Source organism: Alosa pseudoharengus, unplaced genomic scaffold, assembly GCF_046254945.1.
Source record: "Alosa pseudoharengus isolate Yale_2024_CS ecotype anadromous, Long Island Sound unplaced genomic scaffold, YU_APseudo_1.1 YU_APseudo_1.1_scf_2, whole genome shotgun sequence".
Classification (NCBI taxonomy): Eukaryota; Metazoa; Chordata; class Actinopteri; order Clupeiformes; family Clupeidae; genus Alosa; species Alosa pseudoharengus.
Genome location: NW_027468663.1, coordinates 12,385,963 through 12,411,404, shown reverse-complemented (window position 1 = coordinate 12,411,404; position 25,442 = coordinate 12,385,963). Strand labels below are relative to the sequence as shown.

Here is a 25,442-nt window from a genome sequence, read left to right as displayed (position 1 = left end):
TCTCTGTATGTGTGTGTGTGTGTGTGTGTGTGTGTGTGTGTGTGTGAGTAAGTGTGCACGTGTGTGTGTGTGTCTTTTGTCAGGGACTTCCAATCCTTGTATATATCATTTTCAAATCATTTCCCCATTACTGTTGCTGTTTGATGTTGGTCTAGCGAAATAAAGCTCTTATTGCATTCGCGCCCATCGCGTGCCCTCCTGAGACAATACAGTACCTGAGCCTCAGGACCTCTTTCTACCTCTGTTTGATATCTGATGGAATCAGCAGGCTACAATCAATAGCCTCTCACACCCTTTGCGGAGGATACACTATTGACAACAAGGGGCCCTTTCTCTACACTCTCTTCATTCAGCAGTTCTCATTAAATCATAAGCCATGGGGGATAACCTCCTGCATGGGGGTAAGATGAGACAGGGAGAGAAAAGACAAGAGGTGCATATCAGCATGTAGAAGAACATTTTTGCCAGACCTCAATGTCAATTCCTGAGATTACAGCTTTGTTTTGTAATGGCTATCTATCTTGCCAATAATTTTTAAGTGGGTATATTGCGTAGTCCTGCGTATCACATAAACTACACCACTGACATTGCCTGTATGGAAAATATTGCCATGAATTTTATGCTAATTTGACTTTTGTCAAACATTTGTAAATGTTCATTTTTGTAAATACCAAAAACTATGGATATGCAAAATGAACACCTGTCCACAACAAGTAAGATTCATTATTTAATTGAAGACTTTTTTTTTACTAATTACCTCGTCTTCTGAAGCACAAGTTGTAAACAGTCACAGAGTTCCCTGACTACAGCACTGTTAGTTTATTGTTAGTTTATTTACATCGTGAACTGAGAATTAGAATTATATTAAGTACATAAGTGTGCAGGCAACTGGCACGTGCAGCAGTTGGAAATATAAAAAGGTTCAATGTATGGGGGGTTCATGGCTTCAGAAAACGATAGCTGTGCCATATGTACTTTTAGTAAACCTCCCTCCCGATGCCTTAAGAGACGAGCTAGCACCCATGGGTCTTAGCTCCCTCTCTAAGACGGTCGCATCTCATTCCATGGTGCTAGTTACAAATGCAAGCAGGTGCATGGCTGAACTGCGCCGTCATGCAGTTTTACACAATACCAGGCAATCCAGGCACACACCGTCAATGACTGAGGAGACATTCTCCCTATTATAAGTCAGTGTATCAGTTTGAAGCTATTATTGTAAGGTTAAAGAAACACATACTTTTGCACTCTGCTTTAATTCTCAGTTAACAAATTTAAAATGAACCAGACTCTGCATATTTAATATCCAAATTTGCTGTGCATACACTTTACCATTTATCCAGAGGTCTAGACTAACTCTAGTGCTCTGTCTCAGCCGGACTAACTCACTGAAGTTGCTCATGGGTAAACGGGAGATCATGGAATGTTGTGTTTTAATCATCCCTGGACTAAATGAAACCCTAGTTTCTCAATAAATATGAACACATGGCATTAATGGGCTGCATACTCATGTCACACAAACAGACAATGTCTTTATGATTTCCACTGATCCTGAGAGAGAGAGAGAGAGAGAGAGAGACAGAGAGACATCTCCTCTTGCCAAATCATGCCCACGACAACCTGCCACAACACCACTGTCTGGGCTGCCCGGCCTTCATTTCCTAGTGGCCATATGCCTTACCACGATCATCATTAAAATGAACCATTTCACAGTAGCCTCAGTGTGCACTCTCCGTTTCAGCCCTAATTAAGGGCTAGCCTTCAGCTGCTTGAAAGTGCTAAATGCGCAAAACAGGGGGAGAACCTAATTGGCCAGTTGCTGCAATGTGTGTGTGTTTGTCTGTGTGTGTGTGTGTGAGAGAGAGTGTGTGTGTGTGTATGTGTGTGTGTGTGTGTGTGTGTGTGTGTGTGTGTGTGTGTGTGCGTGTGTGTGCGTGTGTGTGTGCATGCGTGTCTTTCCTTATTCTTCCTCCCTTCAACCTCAAATTTGCCTCTGGCCGTCCTATTGGGAAAGTTACCTTGCTTTTGAACAGTTCAGGAGTTGCATGTGATGGCGTGCACTGGAAGACTGCTAATGAGGTGTTACAAAGCGTCTGAATCAAATGCAGCGGAAAGTGCGGGGGGTGGGATTGTTGGATACAAACCTTTGTAGCATGCAAACTCCAGAGCGGCTCTACACCACCATATCCTAGCAGAGACATGTTAATGGCCAGACAGGCAATGAAATCCTTCTCAGGCCACCCTCACAATCCATTGTCTTCTTATGTAATGGGTCGTTTCTTTCATTTTTCCTCCCTTTTCTAATGCTCCTTCGGGTCATAAGTGAACACTTACCATCACGTTTTTTTTTATATCTAGACTTTCAGCTCAGTGATGGACATGGTGTAGAGTAAATTAGATTGCTGTGCATATTCAGGGTCCAGTGTCTGTCATCCTGGAGTAGTCTATGCTTTCAAGCATTAAGCGAATTCAATATAAAAAAGCCTCTATAGGCTTTTAAAGTATTGGACGAGATGTATTTTTAATGGCTTTGCAAGCTTCACTGACCAGATGATCTCAAGTTCACAATGTCTGCATTTCTTAGTATTGTGGAAAGAAAAAGAGAAAGAAGTCGAAAAGACTGAAGGAAAAAAGAGAACGGGATTGAAGACTGAACCATGAGAACGAAAGTGAATCTTTCATCTCACTGGCCTAGCACGGTGCCCTCCCTTGGTCTCTTCTTGCCTTTTCCGAATAATCTGCTCGACTGATGTTCAAACCGACATGGTTAAAAGGCTCATCACCGGGGGACCAATCACACGGCATCAGCGGAATCTCAATGCGCCAGGGCAAGATTAATAGCAGGCCACCTGCTGTGCCGTATCAATACCCCACGCTGATAGAGTCCCACACACTGGTGAAGAAAAAGACTAGCTAGTTTTTAACATATGCCGCAGTAAATGAGAGTGCCCACTTCGATTATCCTCTTGTGTTCTATATTTTGCGCCTACCACCACCAGCCAGCATTCTTACCCATAGCCCTGTTCTTCATATCGTTCTTATTCAGTGATGATCACAGGTGGGGTTTGGGAGTCTCTGAAGCTGGAGGGGCGGTAATGGGCATCCGCTGCCTCAGGGTCTGATCAAAACGTTGGAGAGGGACCCACCCCCGTCTTTTCAGTGGGGCTCCCGGTTGCACGACTGGCTTCTTCATCACTGATAGAGGAAGAGAAGAAACTCCATAGGGCGCCATTGATTTGCTTCTTTTTTTATTTATTATTGTTGTATATTTTGGCTTCGACGGTGTCCTGCATGAATCAGCATCTGGCTCTTTTGATGACGGCCTTAAGATGGTATCGCGCTGCTACCACCCCGTGAGTTAAGCGTTTGCTGACATTAAAAGGCAATGAATGGATTTTTATTTGCCAAAAGCCCCTGATAAAGAAAGTCTCTATACCACCTCCGAACACAGACACACACACTCTCACAAAGGCCTTATTGGTTCTCTGCCAAATAGATGTCTGCCATACTGTGCATTGTGTATCTAACACAACGGACTAGACTGGGTCAGCATGGGCCCTGATGTGGTCCTGATCTGGCCCCGATGTGGCCCTAGTCCTGAAGAGGCCCATGCAGTGTCCTCAGATCCCTCAGATCGGGTCATTACGCAACAATCATTGGGGTCAGAGCTTGAGGGGCAACAGAGCAACCACGGCACGCATACCTACGCTGATGATGACCTACACTATTAACTGACCATTGATTTACAGCGCTACACTTGGGCAGTGTGAATGTGGTTTAAATGGGTTTGCCCTCCGTATGCTTTAACTACACAGCTGCCTGTCTGCCTAAACGCTCTACAGGCTTTCTCAGTGTAATCAGAGGGAAGATGTTCAGCAGACTCTTATACTGGAGGGAGGAGGGAGACATCTTAATGTCCATTTCTCTCCCAGACGCTCTGATCTGATGAGGTCGTCTAAACAAACTCCTGCCCAATGAGTCTTTGCATCGCTGTTGTGAGTGGTGCCTTTGCTGCTCATTGTAAATTACTCAGTTGCCTCCCATTGCCTCTCATTGATGCTATCAGTTAAAGCATGACACAGAGTCCTTCATGGGAAAACTAAAGTAACTACTCTAGCACTGTGTAGACCATGCAAGGTGCAGAGTCCAATGTATAGAGCAATAAAAGCAACACATAGCCTCGTGTGAGGTGGAATATGAAAAGGAGGATGTGGTCATAGGTTCTTAGTTTATCTTTTTGACATTTGTTGTAGACTTGTCATGTCATAAGGTTGTAACAAGTGGTTATTACATTGTAATTACAGCATCGCTAAAATAATAGCTGTTAAACTTTTTAAGGTTTTATCCACAGCCTGTATACAAAGAAATAGTAATTGGTTGACATATTAGTGGTTACATAAAAGTATGCATGTTTATTTTCTACAGGCCTCGTGACAAACAGATGTGTTGCTCCCAGTGATGGGGACGTGTGACTCAAGGGAAGTTACCATGGAGATGACACAGATCTATACTTGACGACAGATGTTCAGTGACATTCAGAACCTTACCTGCAAGGACACAGTAAAATGTGTGGATTTAGAGCATGTGACCTAACAACAAGGATAGCGTTAAATAAAATGCACTCACAGAGTGCTCACCCAGCATAGCACATTATGTGCTTTAGATTAATAAATTGATGTTTTGCGTGATAAATTAAATGGTTTGCATAAATAATTAAACACAATTTAAATTGCTGAGCTAATACTCCAGAGTGCTGTTTATTATTTAAAGAATTACACTTTAATCAGTCCTGCTCTATAAGAGCTTATAGTACTTTTAACCATATAAGAGAACAATTGCAATGTATTTGAGTGTTTCAGTCAGAGAAACCCTTTGCATGAGGAATTGCAATTGAAAGCTGGTATATGACACATACAGAAACACAAAACTAAAACAAAAAATCAATCACTACACATTAATATATGTGGCTCATGTTCCTGCCTATTTTTTTCACGCATGGCAGTTAAAACTCCCTTTTCACACCGAGTTACCAAAAACAAGCAGAAAAACAATCCTTTTTCTTCTCTCAGATCTTCCGTGGCCTTCCTCGCCATTTGCCATTTTATTTTCCTGCATGACCGCTGCCACGGAGGAGGTGAGAGTCTGACTGGCCTTCACTTGCATGAGCTGAAACCAACCTTCGGACACTCTCATGGTTAGCAAGAATCTGTCTGTGTCCACAGTCGAGGGCCATAGTTAGAGAGAAAGGTTCTAGCTCTAAAATCTTTGGTTAGAGCAGACTGGAGAGTTCTGTTCCCAACAGTCCTACAGTGTACCTCTCCTTATATCCTTAAGATGCCGTTATATATGTAGTCCTTCAATATATGTTCAGTAAATTATGGTAATGCATTATATAAGGCACTTAGTGCTTAGACAAAGGATCGTTTGGACATAAAATAATCTCCACTATGTCCATTTAAGTCTTTGTAATTCTACATGCAGGGCTAATATCATCTCCATGATGAGGTACTGTAGGTCACATATTAGAATTTGTTGTAGAGAGGAGAGAGGCGAGAGGGTACTTAATACAGTCAGCTGTCATGGCAATGCAAGGCTGGTATGGTTGAACGTTGTCAAAAATAATGGGGATGTTTTTTTCCTTTTCTGGTGGTTTTGAAATGTGCCATTAGTCTCTGACAGGCTCCCCACCCCCCTTGGTGAAGAGATCTCAAGAACATGAGGACATCTCCTCCTGTGTGGCGTAATCATGGATGACACTCTTTGTTGTCTCTCTCCTTTGGTTTGATCTTTCGTGTCATGTGTTGTTCATGTAGTGCTCACACGGATTTGCCGGATCAGAGGCGAACTTAATGAGAGAAGAGTCCAGGATGCCTATATCTTATGTCATTATGTTTCAGATCAGTTATGTCAATACACAGAAAAAAGGCCAAGTAGAAGACAGAAGAGAGACAAGCTTGATATAGCCACTCATCTCTATAGGTCTCTGGCTTAGGACTGCAGTAGGATTAAGGGACGTTGACCAATGCAGCCATTGTTTTCTTGTATATATAGAGGTACCATACATTTTCTGATCAAATGCCTAAAATAAGTTTCACACGACATGTTGGGATGTGGTCATAGGTGGAAATATGCTAATTGTTTTCGTTAGATGTGAATGTGATATTCTTCTGTGTTACTCATGCATACTTGAGGCTTCACTGAAGAGGAGAAAATGCCTTAGTGTCACATTTACAAAGCCAATATATAATGACTAAATTAAAGAATTCTGTCAGCTATACGGTAATGCTACAACTTTAAGCAAGGCGGAATCAGAGGTAATCATAGAAGAGAGGCACTGGAACAGAAACAGAAAGCAAGCTAAAAAAACATGGATGCGGTTAAAGGGGGATGTATGAGGGAGCAGGCTTGGTAGGACAAGCAATTGTGAGCTCAACACTCCGATTTGAGCTGATGCGACTAAGGTTGAACAGTGACCTCTAGTGGCTGCTTTCCACTTGGCCAAACAAAAACACTGAATCGCTCTGATTCTTTTGCCTTGAAATGCTTTTACTTCATGAGTTTCAATTGTGTTGCTTCAGCAGCATCAAAGTAGGTTATCTCTAAAGGCATTAGATGGTCATAACGCAGTAACCTAAAGCTAGCAAAGGGTGATGATGCCAACTCCCTTTTGAAAAGAAGAAACTTGAGCAAAGCCCGTTTAAGGTTCTAGGGGGTGGGGGATTCGGTTCAAATGTACATATAGAAATGAAAATGTTTGTCGAGACAGTAAACATCAACTAATCTAGCCCTTAGCCCTGTGTGGGTGAGTGAGTGACTGTGTGTGCTTTAATCTACTGGATTATTCAGAAGATTTGATTCCTAATGTAACTTGACTTGTAAAGTGGAATCAAATAAAGTATATAAAATGTGTGTGTGTGTGTGTGTGTGTGTGTGTGTGTGTGTGTGTGTGTGTGTGTGTGTGTCTGTGTGTGTGAGTGTGTGTGTGTGTGTGTGTGTGTGTGTGTGTGTGTGTGTGTGTGTGTGTGTGTGTGTGAATGGTGATGAAACACCAACACCACTGGTAAAGATCTGCTCTGGGGTCACCTTGCCAACCGGTTGAGTCACACCAGCCTCACACAAAAAAATTGCTCAGGGGAGAGAAGCATTGGAAATGGTTTGCCCTAGATTGCGTCTGCTCAGAAAAAAATGATTGTTTTATTATCGGATAAGTGTTTACCAGCCAGGAGAAAGAGAGAGAGAGAAAAGAATAAAACGAAAACCAAGGCAATGCGTCAAGCCGAGCATGTTCACTTATATTTAGGGACATCCATCCAAATCAGACCTCAAACAAAGCATACACCACCCTCTGCTCGTGCTCTCGCCCTCTCTCACTCTCCCCTCCTCTTCATCTCTCTCTGCTCTCTCGTTCTAACTCTTTCACCATCTTTTTCTGCTCTTTTTCACCTCTTCTGTCTATCCTTCTTTCTCTCTGCTCGGTCTCCTTTAGCCCCCCCTTTACCCTTCCATCATTCAAGCCAGCACTACTACTCCCCCCCACACACACACACACTCACACATACACATACACATGTAAGCTGCCTCCAGCCAGGGGCCAAGCCTCTCCTCAAACATCACAAGCAGGGCTGGAGTGGGCTCTGTCTCGGCAGCACTGGCTGTTTGATCTGGTCCACATTGCAGGAAGAGACCCCCCCCCCCCCTACACACACACACACACACACACACATGCAGACACACACACACACACACACACACACACACACACACACACACACTCTTGGCCACCCCCATCCTCACACTCACACACACACCCTCTAAAGGGCACCAGACCCTTTTGTCTTCAGCCAGTGCCGTTTCAGAGAGTCCACACAGCTTGAGTCCCACATGTGCAAAATGCCATGAGTGTTGTACTCATCTAGTGCCACCAAGACCCCCCACCACACACAAACACACACACAAACACACACACACACACACACATACTCCTTTTTAAGGGGCTACACTCAGCCAATTGTTAGCACTGCTGATGAGGGCTCACAGTCCTGGTGAGCTCAGAGACGAGGAACGGTGGCTCATAATGCTTTCAGCACAGTGTGCCTGTGCTGTCGCCGTCCTGTGAGCAGAGAGGGCTCGTGTGTAGCAATCACACTGTGTGGAGGAGCCGTCTGATTGTTTCCCACCAAACCTCCCACCAGTCAGCTGCTGGAGTCTGTCACCCAGGAAAGATTTGACTGCAATCAGAGGAAAGGAAATAAAATATATATAAATATAAATATATATTCTGCCTCAGTGGGGAGTGAGTTGGTGAAGATTCAGTGTTTTTTGTCGATGCATGTGTGCGTATCCATGCGTGTGTGTGTGTGGGTGTGTGTACATCTTCGTGTTTACTTGGATTGTGTATACTGTACATGTGTGTACACACACACACACACACACACACACACACACACAGAGTCTCTTCTGTATCCCAAATAGGCTATTACATTGCTGCATGTGGCAAATGTGCCGTTGCCCTGAGACCTCCTGCAGGAAAGTGCTAGTTCAGCAGTACTGCTAACCTGGAGCATCTCTCCCACCATACGGCCCACATAAGTGGCTTTGAGAAGAGCACGCCCAGCTCATTAACATAGCAATCGCCACATCAGCGCCCGCTGAAGCAACCTGGTCTCACGGGAATCCGTGAAATAGCCACGGACACTTAACTCAAAATCCGTGGTGGGCCCACGGAATCACTGAAATTTCCGTGAAACTCACACGGATTTCGATTCAATGCAAGTTAATGACACTCATATCCCGTGGCTATTTCACGGATCCCCGTTTAAACAACTGAGTGCAGATTTCGCTCAACGGACGTTGTTATCTTATTGGGAAACACACTTTTGATACATTCAGTTCGATTTTTATTGCCTTTTTTAGTGTCTGTGTAATGTTAGCCTGTCAGGCGTTGCATTCCATCCCTGTTTCAACAACTGAGTGCAGATTTCGCTCAACGGAAGTTACATTTCCGTGAAACACACACGGATTTCGTTCCAATGCAAGTTAATGACAATATATTCCGTGGCTATTTCACGGATCCCCGTTTAACAACTGAGTGCAGATTTCGCTCAACGGATGTTGTTATCTTATTGGGAAACACACTTTTGATACATTCAGTTCGATTTTTATTGCCTTTTTTAGTGTCTGTGTAATGTTAGCCTGTCAGGCGTTGCATTCCATCCCTGTTTCAACAACTGAGTGCAGATTTCGCTCAACGGAAGTTGACATTTCCGTGAAACACACACGGATTTCTTTCCAATGCAAGTTAATGACAATATATTCCGTGGCCCACACACGGATCCCCCGTTTCAACAACTGAGTACAGATTTCGGTCAACTGACTTTTATAACTTTGGGATACATGGATATTGAATAATTACAGTCGTTTCAGGACTGCATATTTGCCGTTGGCTTAAATTATGCCCTCATTTAAGTGGGATATTTAATAAAAACGTTCTCACTTCTCATTTCAGCGAGGCATAGTAACCGTTGCTAGGTAAACAAAGCCCATGTCAGAAGCGTATCCCCAGAGAATGTCAACTTAAAAAGAATAGCTTACTGATAGCACTAGTTCTTTCGTCTCAATACTGATTATGAAGTTGTTATAAATGTAATACACTACTGCAGAAATGTTTATATTGCTTAAGGTGGAAATAAAGTTCTTTGGCAAAGAGATGCATTCTGGGAAGTGATGTGTTTAAATGTAATGGCTACATATGGTTATGGTTATGGTTATGGATTTAGCAGACGCCTTTGTCCAAAGCGACATATAAATACAAAACAACATAATAATATTTAAAAATGAACAGGGAACAGATTAAAATCTAGGTCAAATATAGTAAGGAGAATAGTTGTAGTACACAATAATATCAATTCAATCAATAGCCTAATAAAAAAGCAATGTAAAAAAGGGGAAAGGCAATAATAAAAACAATAATGTCAATTCAATCAATAATATAAAACAATAACATGCTAAGACTACATTAAGGAGAATATCAATAATAAACAATAATGTCAAATTAATTAACAGCCCAATTAAAATAAAACAACATTATATAAACCATAACACATAAGCGCTTAAACAACTAAGTATATGTTGAATAGGAATGTCTTTAGACCCCTCTTAAACGACCCAAAACTACCACAGGAACGGAGACCACTGGGCAGTTCATTCCACCAACATGGAACCACTGAAGAAAAGAGTCTGGAATTAGACCCAGTTTTTATGACTGGTCGACACAACATACGCTCACCAGAAGACCGCAGTGGGCGGTTGGGGATGTAAGGCTTGATTATTGAATTAAAATAACTAGGAGCAGATCTAGTTAGTGTCCTATAGGCCAAAGTGAGAGATTTAAATTTAATTCTGGCTACTATAGGGAGCCAATGGAGAGTAACTAGGAGAGGAGTTACATGTGTCCTCTTTGGCTGATTGAAGACCAGGCGTGCTCCAGCATTTTGAATCAGCTGTAATGATCTTGTTACACAAGCGGGTAAGCCAGCTAACAGTGAATTACAATAGTCCAGCTTAGAGATGACCATGGTCTGAACAAGAAGTTGTGTGGAATCTTGTGTCAGATAAGGTCTGATCTTCCTAATGTTGTAAAGCATAAACCGGCATGATTTTGCAATAGAAGCTATATGCTCAGAGAAGTTAAGTCGGTCATCAATTACAACGCCCAAGTTTCGTGCCGATCTAGTTGGGGTCAGTGAAGTTGAGTCAAGCTGGATGTTAATCTGTTGGGGACATATACCCAAGTTTCTTTCATTCGGAGATTTATGCTCATTATTTTACAAATTTGAGCAAGGATATAAAATATTAAGACTACTTTTTCATTGCTATTGATATTTTGGCGCAATTTTGTGCATCGCGTCACTGTGTGCGACGATCCCAGGGCGACGCTCGATAAAGGAAACAGCCCCAGTGTGATAGGCTGGTTGCTGTCATGTGACACACGCCACCACAAGAAAGCGGAAACGCATCGTAGAGCGAGAGCTGGCTGGCTATGTGGGGTAAGGTAAGTTAAACTACGTTAATTTAGTAAATAATAATAATAATGGTGTTGTTTTTTGTTGTTTCGAACAAAATATAGGTATACTTATCATGACCAAAAACCCTTCATGCTGTGAAACAACTAGAATCACGCGAAATTAGTGCAATTTCTTAGTGAATGTCTTATAATGGTAAAAGACGTGGACAAATGCGTGATAATTAGCCAAATAAATAATTGTTATGGTTATTTGGTTAAATTATCGAAATGAGTGCGATGGTGATTGAGATGGTGTTTGACATTAAATTATAAGCAGGTCAGTTTCACGTAATAAGCTATTTGTTTCTTTGGGTCTGGGTAATTCATGTGACAAAAAATTCTGTTATGCTACTACGGTTTTTCTGAAAAACAAAGCAACATTTCTATCTCCAAAATAATGCATTTCTGAGTGTACTACGTAGTGCATGCAGCTTTTAATGTCCAAAGTAGCCTATACTGATTTTCCTGCATAAGAACTACAAATACTCCTTCAAAACTACAGTGTTGACACTTGAAGTTGTGGAGTTATATTTTAGTAGCCTATTCTATAATAGAATAAATACCCACATCAGTTTTACCCTTGTCTCACCTGTATACAAGGGTACAAGGTGTATGAATTGCAGTAGTGATCAAATGAAAAAGGAAAGAAAGGTGTCCTGATGTGTTGTTTAGGGATGGTGCTGCAATGTTTTCTCGACATATCTTTATGTCTTTTTTTTCTCCCCTCTACTTATGTTTTCACAGATCCTTGCTCCTGATATCCTGATGTATGGGTTGCATTTCATTAAATTACACCAACAAAACACTCACAGAAAGGAGAGTGGTGTCAAACTACAAGACAGCCAGTATGTAAGCAAGGCCTTGTTTGTCCTTGTTTGGCTACTCATTTGTCAACTTCCTGAAGAGGCTGAAGCATGCTGGCCTTGACACCTCAGTCCTTGCTTCCATTAACAGCTGTGTTATGGAGTGCATCCTCACATCATGGTCTACTGCAGCGGTGGATACAGAGGACAATTGGCAGGTATTTTACATCACTTTTACATTACTTTTACTGTGATTTTGCTAGATATGGTTGTCGCTGTGCTAAATATAGGCCCATATTGTAGATTTAGATTGTTTCTACAGATTGTAGAAAGTAGATTGAACTGATACATTTAGGCCTACACTGTTAAGGGACAGCTGAATTGACCACCTAAACCATATATTTTCTGAAAGCCTATAGCCTCTAGATGTCAATTAATATACATTAAGACATGTCCCACCTTCCTACTGACTTTGGTGCATCATAAGGCGTACATAGGCCCATATTGTAGATCGAGAAACGCATTGTACAGCTGATATATTTAGGCCTACACTGTTAAGGGACAGCTGAATTGACCACCTAAACCATATATTTTCTGAAAGCCTATAGCCTCTAGATGTCAATTAATTAAGACATGTCCTACCTTCCTACTGACTTTGACATATCAAAACTCCACCTCTGAAATGGGAGTGGTCAACTTTTTTTATGTTTTTCCTTCACAGTTTTTTTTGTGGGTGTCTCAGATATCCCACCTTTGGAACAGTTGTCAGGGGCCTCAAGGCGGTGCCGTGCGTTTTGGTCCCATCCCTCTAGCACCTAGCTTTACCGCGCCAGCAGAGGGAAACCTTGTATGTTTCGAACCGTTTATCTCCTTCCGGGAATAATCCACCGACTCCAAACTGAGCCTGGCTTGTTTGTGATGTCCCGTTGTTCAACATATTCTGATTTCATACTGATCGGATCAACATAAGTGTGCTTTTTGGCTAAAAATTGAAAAATGGCTAAATGTTAAAGCAACACCAAAGAGTTTTTTGTACCTTAAAATAGTGTTTCCAAAATCGTTTCAGTGGTTCATCAACTCGTAACAGGGTGAACGGCACTTTCTGCATCCGCTTCGAGGCCCTCTATCGGCTATAACCGCACTATGTAAGTTTGCCAGATCGGGTAGCGGATATGTAGTTCGATGGAATGAGACATGAGAAACTACAAATTTGACTTGCATCTGATGTCGCAATACATCGTACTTTCATAAAATCATGCAACATATTCTACCTTGTCTGTGGACATTGTTATTTGCAAAGCTGGTGCTGGATAAACAAATAGTGCGTGCGACAGAGGAAAAGTTCTTTGGTGTTGCTTTAAATTGCCAAAAAAGTAGGCACAATGCTTTGCGTTACAGCTAGAGGGATGAAACTTTGCACGCTCTATGTGGGTCATGTGCAGAAGGTCTGACTTGAATTTCAGCCTCGTAGCTCCATGCTACCACCCAAAACTCCACCTCTGAAGTGGGAGTGGTCAACTTTTTTTAAGTTTTTCCTTCACTGTTTTTTTTGTGGGTGTCTCAGATATCCCACCTTTGGAACAGTTGTCAGGGGCCTCAAGGCGGTGCCGTGCGTCTTGGTCCCATCCCTCTAGCACCTAGCGTTACCGCGGCAGAAGAGGGAAACCTTGTATGTTTCGAACCGTTTATCTCCTTCCGGGAATAATCCACCGACTCCAAACTGAGCCTGGCTTGTTTGTAATGTCCCGTTGTTCAACATATTCTGATTTCATACTGATCAGACCAACATAAGTGAGTTTTTTGGCTAAAAATGTAAAAATGGCTAAACGTTAGCAATTCCACTGCTTTGTTATTTTGCCACCATATGTACCCTAGCAACACCCAAGCAACCACCTTAATTACCCTAGCAACACCCTAGCAACCATCTTAATTACCCTAGCAACCACTTGTATAATGTCAAGCTAGCAACCACCATAGCAACCAACATGCTTACCCTAACAACCACCATAGCAACCATGTTATTTTGCATAGCAACCACCATATCTACCTTAGCAACACCATAGCAACCATTCAATTTACCCTAGCAACAACCACAATATGACCATAGTAACCACATGACATGTCCTAATGTATGTTAAATCACACCTACAACTGACCAGCTTTCAGAAAATATATGGTTTGCATGGCTGAAACTGCTTTGCCTTTGAGTTGGAGCTCAAAACTTATCATATGTGTACCTCGTTCGCCAATATACAAAATAGTGCCATGTATAGAGTTATGAACACTGATCATATGATATGCAAAAGTCTGCAGGAAAGTAGGTCAGGCTTTCAGAATACAGTGGGACATGTCTCAATTCATGCTAATATTGGGTGCAGTGAAGAAAGAAAGGGAGGGAGGCTGCTTTTAAAAGAGAGGGAAAGTATAATATTTTTAATATTGTTTTCAGATGAAGAATTGGTGCGGTGGTGAGGCTGGAGCACCCCTGGCTTTTGCCGTATGGGTTGACTTCAGCAGTGAGTCACCCACCGTTAATTTCACAGGTATATGTAATATGTTTTTATTCAACAACATTTCAATGATGAGATCTATCGAAGATGACATTCAATGGAAGAACAATTATTTTAGTATGGTCACAATCTGGCCCTGAGTTTTGATAAAAATGATATTGACATGGCAACACAAACCGAATTGATAATGGATTTTAAGGGTTTTTTTTACGGTTCATTTAGGGCCAAAGTATCTTGAGGCCTTTTGGACCAATGACAGGAAGGCTGAGCTGCTAAACATGTACACTAATAGGGGTGTGTCAAGTGGTATGTATAAATGAAAGTGGTGTTAAGGTTTGTTTCTGTGTCAATCCTTTCTTGAAGTTCAGAAAAGGAACCTTAACATTTGTTTTTAATGACACTGAGCGTACTGTCTTACAGATGCTTTGGGGGGTGAGAGGCCATACGTTGACCCTGATATCAGTGGCACACATTGCCGGATGGCAATTGGCCGTCTGATAAAAGAACATGGTATGACTGGCATTGTATGTTTTCAATTTCCTTATTTAAAGATCAAAATGATGCAGACTACTGAATCTGATTACACTTTAACACCCTTCTATCTCAGCACTGAGTCAGGGTTTGTCTCTGTCTGAATATCTGCCACAACACAGGCCGCCTTGGTGGCCTGAGGAATTGCCCTTTGCCTCAGTCAGTGACGGTATGTTAATATTGACCAACTATTACTGTTTCAACTGCATGCACACAGCTGTTGCAACATGATTTGACTTTTCATAAGAGTATATGATAAAACCAGTAATGATGCATTGTTTGCCATTTTTTATGGAAAAGGTGAAGGGCGTAAAGCTTTCACTGCTGAAAAGCTGAGGCAGGTGGTACGCTCATACAATGCGTATTACAATCTCCAGGTATATATACAAATGCATGAACCTGTCTAAAACCTTTTGCATACCAGTGTGTTTTACAGACTAAAACAGATTTGTACACACATATCTAACAATAATGTGCTTTTCCTTTAATCTGTTGAGCTGCAGCAGTCTGTTGAGGCACCACCATCACCCCCATCACCAGCACCAGCAGCAACACCAACAGCAGCACAAACACCACCAGCACCACAAACACCACCAGCAGCAGCGGCAGATCATAAAGAAGGATCACAATGAATACTACATGTCATTTCCTTTAATGTGTCAACATCTTTTGGAAAAGTAAAGCATCTATCATCATAAAGCAATCTCACTTTTCTTTGTTGATAAGCTACGTGTTTTTCATCGTAATTGATTCAATATCCAAGTGTGACAGTTTTGGTGTACCATGAACAGAACAGGACAATTGGAAACAGTTAGCCACCTATGTTACAGAGTCTAAAAACAAGCAGATTAGCACTAGCAGATTTAGAAATAGCTTCTTTCCCAATGCAATAACAATAAAGGAATTCATTCATTTAGTCATTTCAGTTTGTATTACTCTGTATTGTATTATTGTTGTAATCTCACATGTACTATGGCTATCATAATTAAAATTAGATAGATACATAGATAATGTGTCAGTGAAAATACATATATGAGCCAACTGTTCCAGCAAGGAGGAAGATGGGGTATGGATATCGGGCATGCATATCCACTCCTAGGCCTATTCTCCTACACTCCCCCTGTAGTAGCCAGCATTACATTGAAATCTCTCACTTTGGCCTATAGGACACTGACTGGATCTGCTCCTTGTTATTTTAATTCAATGATCAAGATGTACTTCCCCAACCGCCCACTGCTGTCTTCTGATTACCATTTGTTCTGTCGACCACTCATGAACGCTAAATTCAAGACTCTTCCTCAGTGGTTCCATGTGGGTGCAATAAGTTGCACAGTGCTCTTTGTTCCTGTGATAGTTTACAGTGTTTTAAAAGGGGTCTAAAGGCACATTTGTTCAACATGCATAGTCCATTAAACAGTAAGCAACTTGTTATTATATCATTGATTGAATGGGCATTTGTTTATTAGCCTATTGCTTGTCCTTATTACAGTCTGATCAACATCTTAATTTATTCCCTGTTCAATTTAAGTGTTATATCGTTTTATATATTTATATGTTGCTTTGAACAGCAAAGATTAGGATAATGAGCCTTCTTATTCTTCAGCCAAGCAGGTAGGCCTACGGGGCGTTGCCTAGCAACAAGGGTCAGAAGTAGCCTACTGTACACGTTTTTCGATATTTTGTGGAATTATACTTCTTTTCATTGAATGCCAATGAGTCATGTACTAACTTGCTTTAACTATTTCTCTACATATTATACCCAGCAAAAGTCGTCTGTGCCAGTGTTTTGCATCCTAACAATAATTTGTTAATGTTTTAATACAAAGCCGTTTTAATGAACTACAAATTCGGCGCCATTGTTATAAAGCAGCGTTGAAATGAACGCTACACGTCATGGGGCATGTAGTCTAATTACAGAAATAGCTATAATTTCAAAATTACAAAAATATTTGTATATATAACATGAGAAACATGCTTGAATTATTAAGATGTATCACCTGCTTGACTATAAAGTCAAAAGCTTGCAACATTTGTAATATTTTTAAATACATGTTATTTTCCCATTTTTGCACATGAGGTAGCCTACATATATCATTGCATATATCAGATAAAAGCACAATATAGATGTTATGAGGTGCTTGGTTTGATCCATGAACTTGTGTGCATCCAAAATCTCTTATTGCAAAATCCTTAGAGAAGCTGATTAAAGCTGAGCTCCTAATCAAGGTGCAACCTCTCTTGGATCCTTCCCAGTTTGCCTATAGGGCCAAGAGGGGGGTGCAGGATGCTACCATCACTCTACTAAGTCTTCTCTATAAACACCTGGAGGAAAGTGGGAATCATGCAAGGTTGCTCTTTGTAGATTTCTCCTCGGCATTTAACACCATCCAACCCCACCTACTGATTGAGAAACTACTGAACAACTTTAGCCTTGACCCAAGCCTGATTGGTTGGCTACTTGATTTCCTCAGCAGAGTTCAGAGAGTGAGGGTAAATAAAGTGCTGTCCAGTGGCCTAACATCATCCACAGGCTCACCTCAGGGGTGTGTTCTCTCCCCCCTGTTGTACATACTGTACAACAATGACTGCCGCAGCCAGTATGACAACAGGCACATTCTAAAATTTGCAGATGACTCTGTAATTGTCAGTGTCCTGAATTCCCATGAGAATGAGCATGGCCCTGTTATCAATGAATTTGTGTCATGGTGTGAAGATGCTTTTTTGCATCTGAACATCAGTAAAACCAAGGACATGTCCATAGATTTCAGACGCCTTCCCCCTGTTCCAAAGCACAGTGTCATCAACGATCAAGATGTTGAAATTGTATCATCTTACAAGTACCTAGGCACCTTGATTGATGACCGGCTTAAGTTCGACCTGAACACCACCTCGGTGTGCAAGAGAGGGCAACAAAGACTCTCTGCACTTAGGAAACTGGCTAAGTTTCAGGTGGACAAAACATTGATGGCATTGTTTTACAAAGCTTTTATTGAGTCAATCCTCATTCTCCATTATCTGCTGGTATGGAAATGTCACCATCAGAGACAAAAATGCACTTTTCAAGATAGTTAATGTGGCCAGTAAGATAGTGGGAGTGAAGTTTGTTAGTCTCACCGAATATTTTAATAAGCAGGTGTTCAACAAAGCGATACAAATATATCAAGACACAAGCCATCCCCTGTATTCTGAATACGTGCTGCTGCCACCTGGCTTGCGTCTGTTGGCATCCTATTGCTTTTAAACAGAGGTGCAAAAATTCCTTCATCCCCTTTTCTATTCAAGTACTGAATGTACACAACAGGAAAAGATAGATTTGTCCATTTAGTGACCCCCCCCCCCCCATATTCATTCACTTCCTCCTCTTATATCTAACTTATTTAATTAAGTTTTATCTTGGTTTTACTGACTTTTTAGGCATTGTCAGACCTATTTATGTCGTGTGGTATGTGATCCTGTCTGCAATCAAATTGCCCATTTGGGACAAAGAAATAAACTGAACTTGAAAACTGTCAAAAAATGCAGCCGAATAGCTGTGTGGATGGTACTTTGCAGGGCTGTCGCGTAGGTCAAAACTGACCAGCAGAACTGACCATGTCATGCAAATTATGTTTATTTCATATCAAAACACTTGCATCAGATAAAAGCACAATATAGATGTTATGAGGTGCTTGGTGTACTCAAGTAAATGTACTCCGTTACTGTCTGGCTCTGACTGCGCTGTAGTAGAATTTGCTATATGCACATGATGGGAATGCTCTATGTGTCTCTGCTGTCTTTGAAATGGCAGGTTATCTTTTGTGTGTATTCCTGTTTTGCTTTACTGATGCTAGGGGAAAGTTTGGCTCTCGTTGTTCTCAGATCAGTTTCATCCTTGGCTCTGAAGGCGTTCTCGGCAGCCTATGGACATCTCCTGTCATGTCTTCCAGTTAGCCGGGTCTTTGTGTGTGTCACATCATCGATGCACTTACTGATGTAAGAAGTAACAGGAGCTCCCATGCCACAAGGCACCTGGACCCTCTAGACCACAGTCAAAAACAACAGCAAGTATACTACAATAGCAACAATGACTTAAAACAAATATCAAAAGCAGTAATTACTCTGTGGCACTTTTAAATGTTTAGTGAATGAAAGTTCTTCTGCCAGTTTGTCCTAACAACTGCAATACAAGAAGTAGTGGGAGACAAGCTAACAACACACAACACGGTGATTCTTTGTTGAGAAAACAGGGTGGTAAAACATGTGTGATACTTCCTATTCAATATGGCAACTGTTTGAATGGGAGCAGGAGGTAGTAAGGACCTAGTACTTCAGAGTAATATTGACTTCATAGATCATAACCTGGTACAGTATCCAGTAATAATTTGAATAATGGACAATAGTTGGAAAGGCATGTGCATCATTTACACAATGGTCAAAGCTTTACATGTGTCTGGTGTTGCGGGATAACTAATGTCATCAAGGCAAAATATGGGTTGATTTGTCAATATTTTATAATGTTAACTTTACCAGGTGTGGATCTAGTTTGAGATGCAATAAAGTGTGTTCAAATCTCTTTGTGCCAACACCCCTCCCCTGCAAACAATTCAGCTTTAACAATATCATGCTATGATAGGTTCAAGGATGAAGGTTCAACATTTTGATGTTATTTCAGTAGTAGTCTTTATTAACTTATATTATATAAAAAAATACAAAAGAACAACACTCAGCTAAAACATTTGTTGACTGTTGAGTGAGTGAGTGAGTGAGTGAGTGAGTGTGTGTGTGTGTGTGTGTAGATCTTTATCTTGCAGGCTCCCAGGTTGGCAGACAGGTTTTCCCGCTGAGAAAAAAGGGGGAAGATGGTTAGTGAAAAAGACTGTAACCTGTATTCCAGTTTGATTAGATATTCTAGTGGAGGGATGTTTAGATTAACCAATGTCATAATAGTGTTACAACTAATAAAATATCTGAATACTCCACAGTATGGAAATAAAAAAAACTGGGCCCTGACATTCTGAATTGACAAAAGTTACATTATCAACATCTCAGGTTAGTACATTTACAAGTTCAGAGTGCAAATGAATAAAAAATAGTTTATAGCTCACACTCACCCCAGACAACACTCTACTACCAATTGCCATAAAACCCTACTGTTCATACTTGAATTTCCCCTTGGGCCTACTGTTCATACTTGAATTTCCCCTTGGGGATCAATAAAGTATCTTTCTATCCATCTAAAACATCAGGTACACAGGAGTGTTACAATATAAACTGATTTACGGTATATATGTTTACATGTAGCCTGCAGTACCGGTATATAACTAAATTATAGCATAGACTATAATAACTAAATCTGGTACATTTACATGTCCTACAGTATATGTATGGCTGCTGGAACAACGTAATTTCCCTTTGTGTAATTGTGAGTATCTGGTGTAAAAGATAACCAACTCACCACATTTTGGAGATTAAGATCTCCATCTTCCCCTGTGGCAGGCAAACAAAGACATAGAAAAATAGTGTCTTGCTTAAAAGATAACATTGCACTCAACTTAACATTCAAATTTTAACACTTCACATCAGTGACTATCAGCGTTTTGTAGACACGTAACACTTTTTATGATGTTCAGTTAATATCTCCTCATGGTCCACTCACTTTACATTCCCTATACGAGCTGTAAAACATCCTGGTCAATTTACACAGTCCCATAAACTGGAACATAGAGTAACTGCAGACAAACATTCTGGGGTTGGTAGCATCTCTAACAATACTAAAACATGCCGTGAATATTTTTCAGAGAATACTTTATATTATATTTATATATAATATAGGGGTGAGTTATCTCTGGCGTGTCTTGTTCGGGATTTTGAACATAAACACAAAGATGAACAAACGCATTATCTGGTACGATTACTGATACTGACAGTTACTGATCACTGATTTCAATTATTCCGCAGTGCCATTATACATTTTTAAAAGTGATCAAAAAGTACTGTTACATCATCCATTGTTTTATTTGCAATTTTGTGTATGGAAATAACCTTTGTCTTTCTCTTTTTTAGTACTCTTCTGTACTGCTGCTTGTACATAGGGCTGTTGTGGGGGCACTCGTTCTTCACTTCCTTTTCTAGAAACTGTTTGACATAAGCAAATAGTAGTATGTTAATCAAAATGTTAACATACATACAGAACACAAATAACAAGCATATCATATAATTCATCATACAGTGTACAGATTAGGGCCTGTATCTTACATTCTCCGCAACTGACTTTCTTCCCTAACGCAATTACCATTGCTAATCTACACTTGGTGGAAAGCCACATTTTCTGACATGAAGATGGCCTCCTCTCATTGACCCGGCAAATTGTTTGGATCGGTCAGCGCTTTCTTTCCTGAAAGAATACAAGCAACACAAACAATACAATAAGGTCAAATGTGAAATGTAGGAGTGATGTCATGATATTTTTCTGTACATTTTGTTATTTGATGTCATCTAATTTTCAGTGTCCCACATTTTTTCAGAATTGGGGTTGTATAGAGACGTTATAATGTATAGAAAATGTGGAATCACCTTTAACCATTAAGGTGAAAATGTCCTTAATGTTATTGAGGCATTTACTTTCCCCCCCACTTAACCTCAGGCCCTGAGGGAGAAGCATTTGTGGGTTTCTCTTTGGGTATTCAAGAAGGAGGACGGGACTCCAGCCCACAGCATTGAGCTTCTCAATCTTTACATCAAATTTCTTAGCAGACGTTTTTGTTCGATATATAACTCATTTTATATTTTGTCTGAGGACCAAACAAGACACACAAGAGATAACTCAACCTTACCACCAGTATTCATTTTTAAAAAATACATGCAATGCTTGGTTATTGTTAGTGGTGTACTACCAACCACAATGTTAATGTCCGGTAGACTCCGCGGTTTGTGGTGCATGGGCTGCGTAAAAATACCAGAGTCTTTTTCAGCGCCTAGAATGACAGGAGAGCTAGCCGACCATGAGAAAATATTAGCTGAACATTATAAAAGTGTTTTGTCTTTACAAATCGCTCATCATCGCTGATACAACCTTTAACCTAACATTAGTACTATGGTAATGTAACCAGGGCCTGTGCTAGCCATTTGGGTGCCCAAAGCACAAATGCATGGTGCCACTCTGGTGCCCCCACTATTTTGGATACTTTATATTGTTGGTTGGTTTAATAGGCCTACTGTTGGCAATGAAAAGTCGTAAATCTACTATGGGTCTCCAACGTCGCTCTGTCAGTAGCCTGGCTGCCTGCCCCTACTAAAGCAGTAGGCTACCTTTAAACATAATTGTTGCTGAGAGGAATCCCAGCCTACGAATTCAATAACAAAATAAATCATGCATAATTAAAAATTACCTTGATTTAGGCTACTTGGGTATGGCATAAGGCTTGGCTACACACAGTAAGGTTAATGTGCAAAAAATGAATGAAGTGGCTATTGGCTCGCAAATAAACAGCGGATGGAAAACCTGACACAGTTTGAACTAAATTTAAACTGAACATTGAAGCATAAAATACCAATCATATTTGATATTGGCCATGAGTTCCAACATTGAGCAATATAATCAAACAATCCAAAAGTTAATTAGGCTTAAATCCAAACTAGACCGAGAATCTTCTGCTTTTGATACCATGCCACTCCAAATGTGTCTCACCATAAAACGCAGGAAAAAATACCTTAGGCCTGTTGTCCATGAAGGCATGCCTGGCAAATTGATATTTTATGAAGATGTAACTGGTTGCTTTGCTTTCATTAATGGTTTAGCTAGTCAAGTTTGCAAGGAAGAGACATAACGTGTGAACAGGCCACAATATCCAGTAGGGACGCGCTCACACAGATGCGGTAGCGGGCAGGAGAACTGTTAGCACAGGCTTTACATAAAATTATTCAACAGAAGCCTTATAAGAAATAAATGCCTGCCTCGAATAAAGGCCTGTGGTTTGCACAACCTAAGTAGCCTAAATAAAAGACCCGCCACAATTTGAGGATTTGCGGCATGATGATTTTCTACGAGCTATATTTTTTTGGTGCCCCCCAGGCACTTGGTGCCCCACGCGCAGTGCATGTTCTGCTTGTGCGGAGCACCGACACTGAATGTAGCACAAATGACTTACCAGAATAATAGCATCATCCATCAGATGGGAGGTCAGTTGATTCTTTTTGGTATTGGCCTCCCAGGTTTCCTTTTTTTCATTGAAGCTTTCTAGTTGTTTTTTTTGCCTCAGCTTCTGTGGCTGTGGTGCCGTGCATACTGGGCATATTTTGCACCCATTAAAAATGGATGCAAGACATGCAGGGCATTTTTTTTTTTAACCCTCCCATGACAGGCTGCAAAAAATCAACAAGAAAAGCATACCGGTAATTAGAATTGCTATTGTTTAAAAATACAAATTCCTCAGTTGTTTAGAGAGATTGAACCATTAAACAACATGTTCAGTCTTTCAACTCAGTTGTAATAAAGGCAATCCTGTAATAAACAAGATTTCATCTATTTCAAGACTGATATTTGGGACCAACTCAGGGTATCTAGTATAACACTATGCGATTTGCTGTTCCTACATTAAACGTGGATTGATGATTCGGTGTTCCCCCAATGCCAATTGGATATTTAACAGAATCCGATGCTCTTCAGGTTAACAATAATAAAGTAACAATTTAGTGTCTTTCAAATTTGTGAAAATAAAAATCTTGGAATACTTACTATATGAGAATAAAAAAGGTTGAGTGTGTGTGTCTGTGTGTGTGTGTGAGAGAGAGAGAGAGAGACAAGCATGTATCTCGTAAATTATCTGTAACAAAGACAAAAAACATTATTAGAATGATATTTTATCTCTACATTATTAGCAAAAATGATAGATATGATATGATTACTAGTTACATGTTCTACAAGAATAGAATCTCCTTGACTCTAATCGCCTGACCATCAAATTGCTCAGTAACCATTCATGTTATATTCTACACAAGAATGATTGAAGCACATGCGTACATTGCATACACATAAGATATCATATCCACTTGGCGCCTACTACTACTACTACTTTTGCATACCCCCCCCCCCCCCCAAAAAAAAACAACCCCTGCTGATCTGCACCATCTATCTATCATAATATATAAAGCAACAATCGTCTGTGTGTCTGTGGCTCGCTGGGTACTTGTATAAACTTAGCCTTGCCAGACTTATAAACGCTTTAACTTCAAGTAGTAGCATGAACTATACAGGATGAAACCATTTGGCTTAGCTAGCTGCTAATGTGGCATCCAAAAGCCCATGTCTGGTTGCCCAGTTGGCAAGTAGCTGCTACTTCAGAAAGTTAATGTTGAGCCCTGAACACAACATTTTGCTGGCGCAGAAATTAGGTGGAAGCGTGTTACACATATATGCAAATTGTGCCACATAGCTGGCGATGCCAAAAGTACACGTCCAAATCAATGTAAATAAACCAACAGCAGAGTTCCGAATTAGCTAATCTATCTAGCTAGCAGAGGCTCTGGCTAAGTACGTTGCATTTTATTTTGATGCAACAAAGAATTGTATTATGTCAGTCTCTTTCAAATACAGCTCTTACAGTGGAGTTCGAAATAAACAAATAGGAGGACATAATTGTTTTGGCCAAAACTCAATTTTAGACATGTTAAATGCCTATGCATTTCTCTTGCTTATTAGACCCTTGTACTTACCGCTCGGAATCTCGCCCAGGCAATGGTTTCTGGGATCGTCGCACACAGTGACGCGATGCACAAAATTGCGCCAAAATATCAATAGCAATGAAAAAGTACAGTCTTAATATTTTATATCCTTGCTCAAATTTGTAAAATAATGAGCATAAATCTCCGAATGAAAGAAACTTGGGTATATGTAGCCATTACATTTAAACACATCACTTCCCAGAATGCATCTCTTTGCCAAAGAACTTTATTTCCACCTTAAGCAATATAAACATTTCTGCAGTAGTGTATTACATTTATAACAACTTCATAATCAGTATTGAGACGAAAGAACTAGTGCTATCAGTAAGCTATTCTTTTTAAGTTGACATTCTCTGGGGATACGCTTCTGACATGGGCTTTGTTTACCTAGCAACGGTTACTATGCCTCGCTGAAATGAGAAGTGAGAACGTTTTTATTAAATATCCCACTTAAATGAGGGCATAATTTAAGCCAACGGCAAATATGCAGTCCTGAAACGACTGTAATTATTCAATATCCATGTATCCCAAAGTTATAAAAGTCAGTTGACCGAAATCTGTACTCAGTTGTTGAAACGGGGGATCCGTGTGTGGGCCACGGAATATATTGTCATTAACTTGCATTGGAACGAAATCCGTGTGTGTTTCACGGAAATGTCAACTTCCGTTGAGCGAAATCTGCACTCAGTTGTTGAAACAGGGATGGAATGCAACGCCTGACAGGCTAACATTACATAAAAATCGAACCGAATGTATCAAAAGTGTGTTTCCCAATAAGATAACAACATCCTTTGAGCGAAATCTGCACTCAGTTGTTAAACGGGGATCCGTGAAATAGCC

General features: G+C 40.6%; 1 protein-coding gene and 1 long non-coding RNA gene across 8 annotated transcripts; one reads left to right on the top strand and one right to left on the bottom strand.

Annotated features, from left to right (window-relative positions):
* The first annotated feature begins 10,943 nt into the window (after positions 1 to 10,943).
* On the top strand, positions 10,944 to 15,828 carry LOC143133857 (uncharacterized). Of its 5 annotated transcripts, none has more exons than XM_076293768.1 (9): positions 10,944 to 11,042; positions 11,804 to 11,908; positions 12,014 to 12,080; positions 14,312 to 14,405; positions 14,595 to 14,678; positions 14,793 to 14,882; positions 14,980 to 15,072; positions 15,204 to 15,280; positions 15,401 to 15,828. In XM_076293768.1, the coding sequence occupies exons 2-9, from the start codon at positions 11,829 to 11,831 to the stop codon at positions 15,533 to 15,535; spliced, it is 720 nt and encodes a 239-aa protein (XP_076149883.1). In that variant the 5' UTR covers positions 10,944 to 11,042; positions 11,804 to 11,828; the 3' UTR covers positions 15,536 to 15,828. The 5 variants fall into 5 exon arrangements, with proteins under 5 accessions (XP_076149883.1, XP_076149884.1, XP_076149882.1 ...); XM_076293769.1 differs by having other exon boundaries at positions 10,944 to 11,047; positions 15,407 to 15,828; XM_076293767.1 differs by having other exon boundaries at positions 10,944 to 11,047.
* A 4,521-nt stretch (positions 15,829 to 20,349) lies between these two features.
* Positions 20,350 to 23,940, bottom strand: LOC143135053 (uncharacterized). 3 transcript variants are annotated; one of them, XR_012988778.1, is made up of 6 exons: positions 23,617 to 23,940; positions 23,030 to 23,243; positions 21,456 to 21,612; positions 21,138 to 21,276; positions 20,925 to 21,017; positions 20,350 to 20,369 (listed from the first exon to the last, which is right to left on the bottom strand). It is a non-coding gene; the product is annotated as an uncharacterized LOC143135053 (long non-coding RNA). The 3 variants fall into 3 exon arrangements; XR_012988777.1 differs by having other exon boundaries at positions 23,030 to 23,940; XR_012988779.1 differs by having other exon boundaries at positions 21,175 to 21,276; positions 23,030 to 23,940.
* Positions 23,941 to 25,442: the final 1,502 nt, after the last annotated feature.

Excerpts from the sequence above, each read along its gene's own strand:
- LOC143133857 (XM_076293768.1), top strand. The coding sequence starts at position 11,829 with ATGGGTTGCATTTCATTAAATTACACCAACAAAACACTCACAGAAAGG. Across the intron at positions 11,909-12,013 it reads AACTACAAGACAGCCAGTAT|CTGTGTTATGGAGTGCATCC; the intron begins GTAAGCAAGGCC and ends TTCCATTAACAG. Across the intron at positions 14,679-14,792 it reads TAATAGGGGTGTGTCAAGTG|ATGCTTTGGGGGGTGAGAGG; the intron begins GTATGTATAAAT and ends ACTGTCTTACAG.